Source organism: Pelophylax lessonae (assembly GCF_965119305.1).
Source record: "Pelophylax lessonae genome assembly, chromosome: 3".
Lineage (NCBI taxonomy): Eukaryota > Metazoa > Chordata > Amphibia > Anura > Ranidae > Pelophylax > Pelophylax lessonae.
In genome coordinates this window covers 315,331,681-315,345,879 of record NC_138770.1, presented here as the reverse complement: position 1 = coordinate 315,345,879, position 14,199 = coordinate 315,331,681, and the positions used below count along the sequence as shown (strand labels likewise).

Sequence of the window (14,199 nt, the reverse complement as noted above, 5' to 3'; positions counted from 1 at the left end):
ATGCTAAGCGGGAACCCGCCCACCCACACACCTGCGCCGGAGCAGAGAAGGGGAGATGGGAGGGGTCCTGGTGAGCATCGCAGCTCCCGGGAAGAGGAATCAACCAGGCATCCCAACAGTGCAGATACATAAACAACAATACTTTGCATAAAAACAATACAGCATATATGAGATGCATAGACAGACATATATTCTAGTATAGAAGTAAAATGTGTCAGACACCACCTATATAAAAGGGAGTCTGTAACATAGGTGATGGCCATGACAGTAGGACAATCACCTAGATACAAAAATGTACTAGGTAGTAATAAAAAATTGGTCATAATCACACGTCTCCATCTCTAATTGCATGAGATAAAAGGGGAGGTCGGGACTTTGAGTGAGGCGCCTGATATTAAACCAAGCACCTCCATCCCGAATTTTTATTTTTTCATGTCATCCATCTTTTTTCCACCCCTCTTTTCCCAGTTTTTGCCACTTGCCGTGCCCTGCTTGTCCGCACTTCTGTGCCCCCACAGCTCCTGGTAGAGCTGCACTTCCAGCCATACCCAGCAATTTATATCAGCATGTACCAGTAGACTTGAGCTGCAGTGTAAGTTGACGAGGTTTGGTTTTTCTTGTCCATTTCAATACTATATTCGTTTGGTATTCCTTGTTATACATACATATATCTTTTACAGAGCTACACCCCTACTTGACCCTGATGAAGTGGAACACAGTCCACAGAAACGCGTCAAACCTACTCTGGTGCAATCCAGTAATATGTATGGACAGCCATATTCCACAATTGTTTGCGCAATTGTGCGACTTTATCAACGCATTTCAGCTCATATCTACAATGTTTGTTATTCAACATAATTTGAATTAATTCTTTTATTTCCTGTCATATGCAATGTTCTTGTTGTCAGAATAAACATGTTTCACATTTTAATTGCCCGTGTCACACGTCTCATTCAAAGTCTCAAACTCCCCTTTCTTTTTTTCATTCAAGTAAATGGGGCGACTCTGCAAGCTCCTCGCAACTGCATGCTTCTGCGGAGTCCAGGGGGTTAAAGTAGGTGGTGAGAAAGCAACACAACACTGCCTGCTTCAACCCCGTGCTTGCTATACAGCACAAGGTTACAGGGCATTTACAGAGCGGCCTCATTCACTTAAATGAGTTTTGCTTGGCAGGTGCTACACCCACCATGACAGGGCATATAACTCCTGCTGTGGCTAGGACATGTGTACACCCCCGTCCACTTAAGCTAAAGAGGGTGTGGTTGAGGTGATAAAAACGCGTCTTAACTATGGGGATTTAACACCCCCCCCCCAACTACAAAATGTAAATGAACCCTTACTATTCTGAGCCCCCTATAAGGCTGTTTTCACATTGATGCTTCCAATAGATCCTGCATGTGGGGAGTACTTTTCCAGCATTTAGAAAGTGCACCGAACCTGCAGGATATAATGGAAGTTTATTGCTAAATGCAGCAAACCCGCAGGAAAGCTGCAGGTACACTGCATTGCACCCGTGTCGTAGGTAAACCTCAATGCATCAGTGTGAAAGCAGCCCTATACGATTATGCCCACCATATTGCTTCACACTGACCTGAAGATCTCTTTTTTTCCTGCACTGGCCTTACTCTGGAGAACACTAGCTGGAATAAGAAGTGGAATGCAGTTGGAATTACTCCACATAGGAAAGGATCTAGCACTTCAGAGGAGACATTGGCTTATGCGGCTCTTGCTCCCTATTACAACTCTAACTTTTTTTAAGTAGTCCCTCTGCATTGCATTCTGTTTGATGCTCTGGGATGGCAGGTCAGCAAGCCCAGACCACGCTCTACAGGTTGCTGACCCCCGCTATATACCGTGTACTAGTCTCAATCCATAGCACCAAGTGTCATTTCTGTCTTCTGTTTTGTTCCTCTGCCATCAGCATAAATCTCAGCATAAATCACTTCTGACATGTTTTCCTGGCACCAAGAGAAATATGGTGACAGGGGGAGGGACCTCCAGCAGATTAACAGCCTCATCTCTGTTCCTGTGTGCTGTGTGAAAGGGGTGTGTGTCCCTTTCCTCCAATCTCTCCTCACTAAAGTCTTCAGAATGGGATTTCAGCTCTCCGTCACCCTCCTTTTTTTTTAACTCAGACAAGCTTTATACATTCTGGACTTGGAACAGATGTACAGTAGAGAAGAGAAGATTGCAGATAAGCAGGTACAACTTTTGTAGGAGGATTTGGTTCATCTCTGTATATCACCAGAAAGTAGTAACTTTACTGGTGATATACAGTAAGGGTTTACAACCACTTTAAGTGCAACAATGTGTATGCAACCTCCTGGAGCCCTCTATTTTGGGGTCTTTGCATTCCTTGCAATAGTAATGAAAGTGTAAAAAAAAAAAAAAAAAAAAAGTTGTAAAGCGCCCCCCCATGCCTCTTTGCTCAAGAGCAGAAATTAACACATATGCAAGTCACACACACATATGTAAACGGTGAGGTGAGGTATCACTGCGAACGTTAGAGAGAGCAAAAAAATCTAGCGCTAGACCACCTCTGTAACTTTAAACAGGTAACCTGTATACATTTTTGAAGCATTGCCTATGGAGATTTTTAAGTACCATTGTTTGTCGCTATTCCACGAACATGCGCAATTTTGAAGCATGACATGTTAGGTATCAATTTACTGGGCATAACATTTTTACATTATAGAAATTGGGCTAACTTTACTGTTTTCTTACTTTTTAATTAAAAAAAGTATATTATTTTTTCCCTAAAAATTGTGTTTGCAAGACAGCTACGCAGATACGGTGTGACAAAGTATTGCAGCAATCTCCATTTTATTCTCTAGGGCAGCGATGGTAAACCTTGGCACCCCAGATGTTTTGAAACTATCTTTCCCATGATGCTAAACTACACTGCAGAGAGCATGAGCATTATGGGAAATGTGGGGTGCCAAGGTTTGATTATATATATATATATATATATATATATATATATATATATATATATATATATATATATATATATATATATATATATATATATATATAAAATGTTAGAGGGGTTCTAAGAAATTTTCCAGCAAAAAATACTGATTTTTAACTAAAACTGGAGTGTGCAAAATCTAGTGCAGCTGTGCATAGATACCAAAATACGGTGTAGGTGTGCATAGAAAACAATCAGCTTCCAGGTTTTATTTCCAAAGCCTAAAGCAGTATTCCAGCCTCCCCCTCCAAAAATTAAAAGTCAGCAGCTACACATACTGTAGCTGCTGACTTTTAATATAAGGACATTTACCTGTCCTGGAGTCTAGCAATGTCGGCACCGCAACCAATGTTTCCATCGGCTGTCGGGTGCTGCCGTCGCCATTGCCTGTAAGGGAACCTGGCAGTGCAGCCTTGTGGCTTCGCGGGCGAGTCCCTACTGCGCATTCGGATTGACTCGGCAGTGGGAGAAGGAGGAGGGGGCCAAACCCGTTCCCCCCCTCCCCCTGAAAGGTGCCAAATGTGGCACTGGTGGGGGGGGGGGGGCAAATGGGTGGAACTCTGCTTTAATTGAACAAGCTAAAGTTAGAAGCAGATTGGCTACCATGCAGAGCATTACCTGAGTTTGCACTTTCCAGTTTTAGTAAATCAACCCCAAAGAGTCAATGTATAAATAGCACGCTCAACAAATGTGAAACATTCGCATAGCTTCAACAAAATTTGCAGTATTCTAGATTATATAATTACATCTTGTATGGTTGGAGCGTAGTCTAATCGCCATAATGTGGTATTTGTTTTAAATACATCAGTCAGGAAAAAACTGAATTTTTGTAAAATCTTACCTGTAAAATTCCTTTCTCTGAGTCCTCCGACAGTCGCCGCCACTTCATATTCATCACTAATGGGGGTTATTGACCTTTGCTCCGCAGGAGTAGCTAGGCAACAAAATGTATTAATATCAAAGCTTTTAACATATCCCACCCCTAGGGGGTGGTCCCCTCAGTCAATACCTCCCTGCTTCCTGCATTCCCAACTCAGTTTCAGTAGCATAGCAGTAGAGTGCATAAACAAACCCCAAAAGAGGGGCAGGGGCGGCGACTGTCGGAGGACTCAGAGAAAGGAATTTTACAGGTAAGATTTTACAAAAATTCCGTTTTCTCTTACGTCCTCCGACAGTCGCCGCCTCTTCATATTCGTCACTAATGGGGACGTCCCATAGCAGTGTAGACATGAGGGGTGGGAAAAAACGCAGCCGCGCCTAAAGCAACGCAGTACCCACATCAGAGAAAAAGGAACCTTACCAAGTAAGGAAACTAACTGGGCAACAGGAAAAAAACGTGCTCAACAGGAGCAACAACCCAGGAAAACAAGTAACCTAGGGATAAAGACATCCCAACAGCCAAGGACCCAAAACAAGGGACCCTAAGGCACTGCCGCACTAAGAACTTTGCGGCCAAAGGAAGCATCCGCCGATGCCTGAACATCCACCTTGTAGAATTTGGAGACGGTGTGAACTGACGACCAAGTCGCCGCCCTACACACCTGGGCCACAGAAGCCTGATGACGATAGGCCCAAGACGTACTCAGAGACCTGGTAGAGTGCGCCTTCACAGGAAAGGAGGAACCTTCCCCTTCAAAGCATAGGCTTGCACAATGGTCTGTCTGATCCATTTGGCGATGGTCGCAGCTGACGCAGCCATGCCCTTCCGAGGACCCTCTGGAAGGACAAATAGAGAATCCGACTTGCGAAAGGATTTCGTCGATGACAGGTAAACCCTGATCGCCCGAACAACATCCAAGGAATGCAAAGCCACCTCCTTTGGATGCTTAGGCTTCGCGCAAAGCGAAGGCAAGACAATGTCCTCATTGAGGTGAAATTCCGAGATTCTCTTCGGAAGAAAAGACGGGTTAGGCCGTAAGACCACCTTATCCAAGTGAATCACCAAATACGGAGAGTTGCAGGACAAGGCTGCCAGCTCCGACACTCTGCGAGCCGAAGTGATCGCCAGCAAAAAAGCAACCTTCTTGGACAACAGAGGTAACAAGATCTCCCTGATCTTTTCAAAAGGAGCATGTTGCAACACGGACAGAACAAGGTTCAAGTCCCATGGAGGCAAAGGCTCCCTCCTCGGAGGGACCAGGTGCCGCACCCCTTGAACAAAGGTGCTAACCAAGGAGTTAGACGCCACAGGGCGTTGAAAGAGAACGGCCAGAGAAGAAATTTGACCCTTAATCGTGGCCAGAAGCCTTCCTAGCCTTGATCAAAGTGGGAATGACCTCAGGGGAAAGACCCCTATCCTTCAGGACCTGGCTTTCAACAGCCAGGCCGTTAAAAGCCAGCGACTGTAAAGCAGAATGGAATATCGGTCCTTGAGACAGGAGATCTTCTCGAAGAGGTAGACGCCACGGAGCGTCGACCGCCAGATTCACGAGGTCTGCGTACCAAGACCGGCGAGGCCAGTCCGGCGCCACCAGAATCACCGTGTGCGGTTCCGAGGCCAACCTGCGAAGGAGCCTGGACAGCAGCTGAATTGGTGGAAAGGCATACATCAGACGATACTGATGCCAGGGCGCCACTAACGCGTCTGAGGCGTCTGCTCGAGGATCGTGCTTCCTTGCCACGAACCTTTCCACCTTGTTGTTTAGACGAGACGCGAACAGGTCCACATCTGGGGACCCCCACTTCGCGCACAGCATCTGAAAGACCTCCGGGTAAAGGGACCATTCTCCCTGGTCCAGGGTCTGGCGACTTAGATAATCCGCCTGCCAGTTCTCCACTCCCGGAATGTGAACCGCAGATATTGCCGGGACGTGCGTCTCGGCCCAAGACAGAATGTCGGCTACTTCCCGAGCCGCTCGGGCACTCCTGGTGCCTCCTTGGTGGTTGATGTAGGCCACCGCTGTGGCATTGTCCGTCTGCACCCGAACCGGACGGCCCTGAAGCCTGTCCGTCCAACGCAGAAGGCAGAGATTTATTGCTCGCAATTCCAGAATGTTGATCGGAAGGGAGGATTCCTCCTCCGACCAAGTTCCCTGGGCGGACAGAACGCCCAGAACACCACCCCAGCCCGACAGGCTGGCATCCGTGGTGATCACCGTCCACGAGAAAGGGCGAAAAGACTTTCCCCCCGACACCGCCGGGGACCGGAGCCACCACAGAAGATCCCTTCTGGTATGATGACTCAATGAGATCCGTAGATCCAGAGATTGCGGTCGCCCGTCCCATTCGGCCAGAATCTCCGCCTGGAGACCCCGCGTGTGAAACTGGGCAAAAGGGATCGCCTCAGAAGCCGAGACCATCAATCCCAGACACCTCATACACGTCCGGAGGGACGAGTACTGATTGTCCCTGAGCGACTTGACTGCGTCCTGAAGCGTCCGAAGCTTGTCTTCCGGCAGGAAGACCTTCGCTTGAACAGAATCCAGGATCATTCCCAGGTAGGGAAGACGAACCGACGGACACAGAGTTGACTTTGGAAAATTTATCGTCCACCCGAACTCCTGCAGAGTCTGCATCGTGATGGACAGGTCGTTCACCAGGCCCTGACTGGTCGCAGACCGGATCAGGATATCGTCCAGATACCCCAGGACAGAAATGCCCTGGGCTCTCAACAAAGCCAGAATCGGCGCAAGCACCTTGGTGAAAACCCGCGGAGCCGAAGCGAGACCAAAGGGTAACGCCACGAATTGGTAATGATCCTCCGCAATGGCGAATCAAAGGTACCTCTGGTGACCCTCGAAAATGGGAATGTGAAGGTACGCATCCTTCAAGTCGATGGAGGCCATGAACTCCCCCGGAACCAGGGCAGCCACCACCGAGCGCAGGGATTCCATGCGGAACTTGCGAACCCGCACAAAGCTGTTCAGAGCTTTCAAGTCCAGAATCGGACGTACCTTGCCCTCCTTTCTGGGCACAGTGAACAGATTGGAATAGAACCCCCGAAATCTGTCCCGATGAGGCACCGGAACCACCACTCCCTGGGCCCGCAGGTCCCGCCCGGTGCAGATCCTGCAAGCGCTCCGGAGTCAACTGAAGGTTTGAGGGGAAAAATCTGCCCGCCGGCCGAGAGAGAAACTCGATCTTGTATCCAGATCGAACGATTTCCTGAACCCACCTGTCCCGAATGCGGTCCAGCCAGGGTTGAAGAAAACCGAGCAAACGTCCCCCCACCCCAGAACCGGGTGAGGGCGCCCCTTCAGGCCGTATTGTTATGGGCAGCGGACCCGGACTGGCCGGACTTCTGCTTACTTGCCCACGGCTTCTTCTGGGAGCCTTGGCCCTTGAAGGGCTTGCCCTTATAGTGCGACCGAAAGGCCCGAAAGGACCCCTGAGAGGGCCTAAACGAGGCATTCTTCTTACCACGAACAAACTTATTCTTGTGAGTTTGGGGCAAGAGAGTGCTCTTACCCCCAGAAATTCCCTTGATCAGAGTATCCAAAGACTCGCCAAAAAGGCGAGGTCCCGCGTAGGGCAAATTAGCTAAAGTCTAGCGAGAAGATTGGTCAACAGACCAACATTTCAGCCATATCAGGCGACGTTTCAATACCGCCACACTTGAAAGACGCGCAGCCAAAGGGACCAAATCCAAGTCCGCATCACACAAATACATGACACCCTGATGAATTTGATCCACCATAGCCAAAGTTGTCGGCGGGGCAGAGTCAGCCACCAGGGTGCGCCTGAGCACCTGCGTCCAATCCGCAATAGCCTGGGCTGCCATAATTGAAGCAAAAATAGGCTTCAGCATAGAACCAGCAACCGTATAAGCATGACGGGCCAGACTCCAACCTCCTGTCCGTCGGGTCCCGGAACACCGGGGTATCCTCAGCAGGGATCGCAGTGGATTTATTTAAAATCGCCACTGCATGATCCACCTGAGGCGGCACACACCATTGCTCATCAGTAGCGGGTGTAAATGGATAACGCAGCTTGAACCTACTCGGCACAGCAAAAGGCTTCTTTAAATTGCGCCATTGCTCATCAACCGCGCGCTGAAATTCCGTAGAACAAGGAAAAACCTGCGATGTTTTGCGCTTCCTTTGCGTCCCATAAGAGGACATCAAAACAGGAGGACATTCTTCATCCAGCAAATGCAGCGTTTGCTTGATAGAAGCAACCAACTCATCCATGAGTGCAAGCTCTTCAGACGAGCCAGGGGGAGAATTATCAACCCCTTCTACCTCAGCCTCCCCCTCAGACCCCACAAGGTCCAGAGATGAGTGAGACCCTGAGAAGGGCACTCCGGCCATAGCAGCCCCATCGCCCTCTGAATCAGAGGAAATAGACAATCTGGGCCGTTTGGTGGATCGATCAGCCACCAGCATCTGCACCTGAGCAGCCAAGTTCGCCACAATAGTAGCCAGATCAGCCCCCTCGGGGGATGCAGCAGCCCCTTGGCCCCCCACCAAGGTGGGAGGAAACTTGCAATCCTGAGAATCCATGCCCCAGCAATAATAGGAAAAAGGAGTACTGCTCCTTTAAGACCGCGGCGAGCGTAGCCCGCCGCACCCTAGTGAATACACCGACCCCCACAGGGACAATAACAATGGGCAAGGAATACAGGAAAAAGAATGGTAAAAACCTGGAGAGATCACACAGGCTGCTGCCACCGATCGCTGTCCCAGAGCAAAAGGAAGTGATGCAAGACTGACCACCCTATAAAGCCTATGTAAGGCTACACAAACATGGCCGCTCAGCTGAGGATTCCTTAGGCAAAGGGAAAATGGCCTCGACATGTGGCCTGATCGATCGCCGCCAAAATGGCGGCGTTTGGTGCCAAAACGCCGCGCCGCACCACACAGGACCGGTCACCACAATTTTGCCGCGAAAAAATGGCGGATCGCCGCAGCGATCGCCGCACCGCATGCCTAAGCCCAGACTGCTTCATGCATTCACCCAGCAGAGCGGGAGAGCCCCCCCCCCTCGCAGCCCACAGACAGGCAGCTATTCCACACAGGAATCTGACAGGGAGCTCAGCAGTCACACAGACATGCAGGGTCACACAGTCCCAGACTGACGCCCAAATAGACAGGTCCCCACATAGATTTACACTTACCAGTCCGGATGGCGTGGGGAGCCTTCTCCAGCGACCAAACCGCTGCACGGAGGACAGGGAGTGTCGCACCCAGGATGCAGTGGAACTGCGGTGCGAAACCGCAAATGCGTCCAGTGAGGTAGCCACCTCACCGATAGCATTCCTGCAGCGAACAGGGATGGGTCGTTCAATATGCCAGGGAAACCTGCGCTGAACGCTCGATGGCAGGCTGGGAAGCCCCTGGCCCTGAGCCCTGGGAACCAGGGTGGCCAGTCCGAGACCCAGCTCCGCATGATCATCTTCATCCGAAGAAGCTAACTAATGCTGAAAATTAACAGCTAAGTAAAAGAAAGAGAAAAAAACTCAAAATAAAATCAGAAAGAGAATAGAGGCTGAGACTGAGAGCCCCAGCACAGGAACAGCCAGCCTTCTCCTAAGCTAGGCATTAGAAACTGAGTTGGGAATGCAGGAAGCAGGGAGGTATTGACTGAGGGGACCACCCCCTAGGGGTGGGATATGTTAAAAGCTTTGATATTAATAAATTTTGTTGCCTAGCTACTCCTGCGGAGCAAAGGTCAATAACCCCCATTAGTGATGAATATGAAGTGGCAGCGACTGTCGGAGGACGTAAGAGAAAATAATTTTGGTCACTAGATGCTTCAGTCATACGAGATAGTTACATATTACAGAGTATTTCAAGTTTAATTGGTGCTATGCAAAAATCAGTGGTAATGGAAAATGGTTATGTACATGTTAAGCCTCCAAGACTATTTGATATTATTTGTGGAGGAGAGAAGGCACAAGAAAAATAAAATTAGGTATATTTCCATTAATACAATTGCCAAATAATATCAAGCAACAATTTGCTACCTGAAAATATATCCACATATCCATTCCTGTTCCTAAGCTTTGGCTATACTGACATCTGCTAAATCCAGCATTATAAAGAACAACTCTCACCAGAGAACTCCCACTAGAGAATATGTTCTCTAGGGCCTAGGCTAGCCAATCTATGTGTTCTCTTGAAGCTGACCTCCCATCTGATGGTGCCTGCATAGTTCCAGGCCCACTGCCACTTGGCAGAGCCAGCAGGGTGACAGCAAGCGTGGCATTCTGACCATCTCCCTGAGGGGGGAGAGAGCATCTTCCCACCAATTTGAGAGGCATGTTGTCAATGACCCATGATGGACTAAATTAGCAGGAGTTTCCTGAATTTTCAGTCTTACCTTAGGTGTTCTTTAATCTCATTTGCCATCCAACAGCAAAAAACAAATGTTTCTTTAACCCCAGTGGCAGTAAGAAATTCCAGTGTATAATCTAATAAAGCCACATTTGCCAGTGGTAAAAGAGCCTGAAATACAAAGAAAAAACATTGAAATTAATCATTTCTTTACAGGTTGTGTCAAGAGATCAGTACTGGTGCACATATTGAAAGACTGCAAAATATGCAAAAGCTGTAAGCAACTAATCTAGAATATTTGTCCTGACACCCCTAGCTTACATTGTTCTGACTGCTCTCAACTAAGACTCATATGATTTGTTGCTACTTGTAATATTAACAAACATATCTTTGCATTACCATATTTAAAAGAGAAGTGTGGGAATCTAAAATAATAGACAATCAAACTCACCTAGAAGGCTGAATCGATCTGAGCTGCACCCACTGCCTCTACACTGAGATCTGAGCAATAAAGACAACTGATCACCCAGTTCTTAAGTCTACTCTGAGCACAGAGGTGACCGTCGGTCATCACTCTGTGCTCTGCCCCTCCAGCGCTCACAGAGGCACTGGGCTGTGGTGAGGGCTGGAGCAGCTGGCTCAGGCTCTCAGCAGCACGCTGGTTTGGCACCTGGGCGGTTCCCAGCATTATTGTCAGGATCCCTGCAGAGCATGGACCAGCTTTGTGACATCAGCCAACAGCGGACTTTAGCCCACTGTCAGCTAAATCTGGGTCACTGAAGTGGACAACTAAGTGCACTCCTGTGACCTACAGGAGAAGTATAGCCAAAAGAGCTTCAAAAGCAGCCCAATAACTGCCATTCAGTAAAGAATTTACAGTACTTTTGGCATAGTCTTCATCTTCTAGATTTAGATGATATCAGTTAAGGATTAGCAAGATGTCAAAGCACCCCGCCCCTTGTTGAGGGCATGAGGCCTGGTGTAACGCTCCTGCGTTTTACGTATGATGTGGATTTTCAGCTGCAGAAATATTCCACTTCAGTAGTCATGTAGAGAAACGCTGAGACACCAATCCCAACTCCCAATGACTCATCATGTGTGGAGGATCTCAATTCAGCAAGTAAATACACACACTCAATAAGATGTTTCCTAGAGTGACTTATGTATATAGTAACACAGTGATGATAGGCTGAAGAGACAGGTTGGGTAGAGATGGTAGATGACAGACACTTGAAAGGAAATGTTCTTGAAAGTAAGATAGTAGCAGATGGGATGCAGATAGGTTTAGCAATCATGTATGGTAGCAGATGACAGAGTAGCAGGTGGACATACAAGAGAGATCAACCCAGTGCAAGAACAGGTGGTAGTAGGCTCAAGAGCTAGCAATCTTAGATAATACAGATGTAGTAATAGTCCTTAGTATGCAGAGCTAGATAGTGTAAGCTTTAGTATAAAGGTTATAGAGGTTTCCCCTGTGGGGTACTTATCACTAATAGCAATGTAGCAGAGGAGAGGTTCGGCAAGAGCGGATGATCCGGTAGCGGGATACAGGGATCAGCGCAGCGTGGTTCCGACAGCGAGGTATGCTTGCAAGCATGAGAGCTTCAAGACAGGTTAGCATCAAGGCACAAAGCAGTTTGAACGAACACATGTGAGTGAGAGCCGGCGATCTAAATAGCCATCCAGTCCGGCGCTCAGTGATGACAGCATCAGTCTTAAAGGTGTATGCGCACCTTACCAAAAGAGAATGGTGGGGCGCATACACTTATGAAAGAGTAATTAGGGTACCCAAAGGTACCAGAACATTACACCTGGTATGGTTCAGGAGGGGGGGCTAGCTTTTCTGGCCTGCCTGGCTGCAAGCTTGGATAAGGGTCTGGCATAGATTTTGGGGAGGACCCCATGCCCTTTTCTTTTAAAGTTTGGTGTGGGGTTCCCCTTATAACCCATACCAGACCCAAAGGATAGGGGGGCAGTCCCCCCACACTGTTTCTGTTCACTATTTTTTATTGCTGGCAATGTTTTTTTTACATTCAGCTGTCAGCGGGGAAGCCCACCAACAGCTGATGATTATTCATTGTAAAGGACGTGGCAGCCGGTATGCCGACCTACTCCTTAAAAACAAGCTATTCGCTTGTTGTTAAGGACACCAGAGGCCTCCACTTAGGTAACAAAAAAAAAAAACCCACTGGGCACTGGCGTTTAGCAAACCTTAGGATACTTTAGGAGCTTTGCTATGCTTATACCAATCAATATGTTATGTTACCTTGGCCTCTGGCTTATGGCAGACATGGGTGACATCATCATGCCTTACCACTGACAAAGCTAGGCGATTAAAATGCAACAAGAATGGGCTTCAACCAATTGAGAAGCCGCTTGGTTGTCATTACAAGGAGCGACGAGACATCCCCCCCCCCCCCCTCCGCGGCTCGCACAGGTCTCCCGTCCCACCGGGAGACCCAGGCAAACAGCCTGCACGGCCGCCGAAGACCCGATCAAAGCTGCATTCGGCTCTAAACGGTTCTCCATGTAAAAGTTAGGAAGTGATGTCATGACATCACTTCCGGGTACTCAGCACCAGATTTGAAAAAAAATAAAAAAAATGACAGCATTTGCAAAAAGCCAAACTTGGCGTTTTGAATGCTTTTACGTGCAGAGGATATATATATATATATATATATATATATATATATATATATATATATATATATACACACACACACACACACACACACACATACACACACACACACACAATGGCCAAAATATCGGTATCGGCAACGGAAAACCGATATCGGCCGGTTTACCGGGGTTATGGCTGAAGCCATCAGCCATAGCCCCGATATCTTTTTTTTTTTTTTTTTTTTTTAAGCCAGCGGTTTGCTTTCTTATGAAATCGATCTGAGCAGCTCATTAGCCACTGGATTGTTTTCCGAAGCAGCGGGATAGGCCTCTCCCACAGCTCACCGGTGTTTCCCAGGCTTACTATTTCCAGCAGCTTACCTGCAAAACAATCCGACAGTGTGGCCAGCTGATTAAAGAGGCTGTGAGAGACTAGGTCATCTCTGATTGCCTCTATGCACTTGGAGGACCGGAGCGACGTCCTGAAGTCATGTCCAGTCTAGGGCGGAAGTAAACTTCAAAAGGGTAAAGGAGAGATTTGAGGTCTTTTTGACCCTAGATTTATCCATAAATAGGACCTGTCATACTTATTTCTATTACAAGGGATGTTTACAAAAAGTAAAAGTGATAATAACATTTTTTTTTTTTTTAAAAGGGACAGTGTACAAATAAAAAAATATAACGCATACACAAGTCATGCACACATAGTTAAATGGTGTTCGCGCCACACGTGAGGTATTGTTGAGAATGTTAGTACAAGAGCAATAACGTTAAAGCGTCGCCTATGGACATTTGTAGGTACCGTAGATTGACATAAAAAATTGCAGCTATCGCCACTTTATTCCCTAGGGCCTCTGCTAATATATATATATATATATATATATATATATACTGTTTGATGGTTATAAGTCATTTTCCAGCAAAAAATACTGATTCAAACTTGTAAACAAAAAGTTCCACAAAAGGCCTGGTCTTCAAGTGGATAAACAGCACTTCAGAAACAGCCCTTGGTCAGCTAGTGCCCCTGTTAGGGATGCAGGTCATGCCTTCCCAGCTTGGTTCACAGAGCTGTTCTGCATGTCTCTGTACCATGTGATCACTGTAATAACCAATCACCATGATCACAAAATGTACACAGTACGACTGTTTACATGTCACGGCCTGCCCCTTCATCTTACAAACGGAGTAAAGAGAAGGACCTGATGGATGAAAGATCATTCATTGGCTCCAGACCAAAAGAGGCAGCAGATTGATGGTGGGGGGTATGGAGGGTTGATTTTTGGATTTAATTTGCATGCATTCTTTAACCCCTTAACATGGCTTCTGTATCAAAATATCACCGATTGGCTCTCACAGCCGTCACATGATCGTCCCATCCCACTGGCCCTTGAT

At 47.5% G+C, this 14,199-nt stretch overlaps 1 protein-coding gene across 1 annotated transcript in view; it reads right to left on the bottom strand.

The window, feature by feature from the left end:
• The window catches only part of EIF2B5 (eukaryotic translation initiation factor 2B subunit epsilon), an 89,256-nt gene that overhangs the window by 63,147 nt on the left and 11,910 nt on the right, over positions 1–14,199 (bottom strand). The window contains exon 2 of the mRNA XM_082251679.1: positions 10,232–10,356. Coding sequence (XP_082107805.1) covers positions 10,232–10,356 — 125 coding nt within the window. The remainder of the gene's footprint in view (positions 1–10,231; positions 10,357–14,199) is intronic.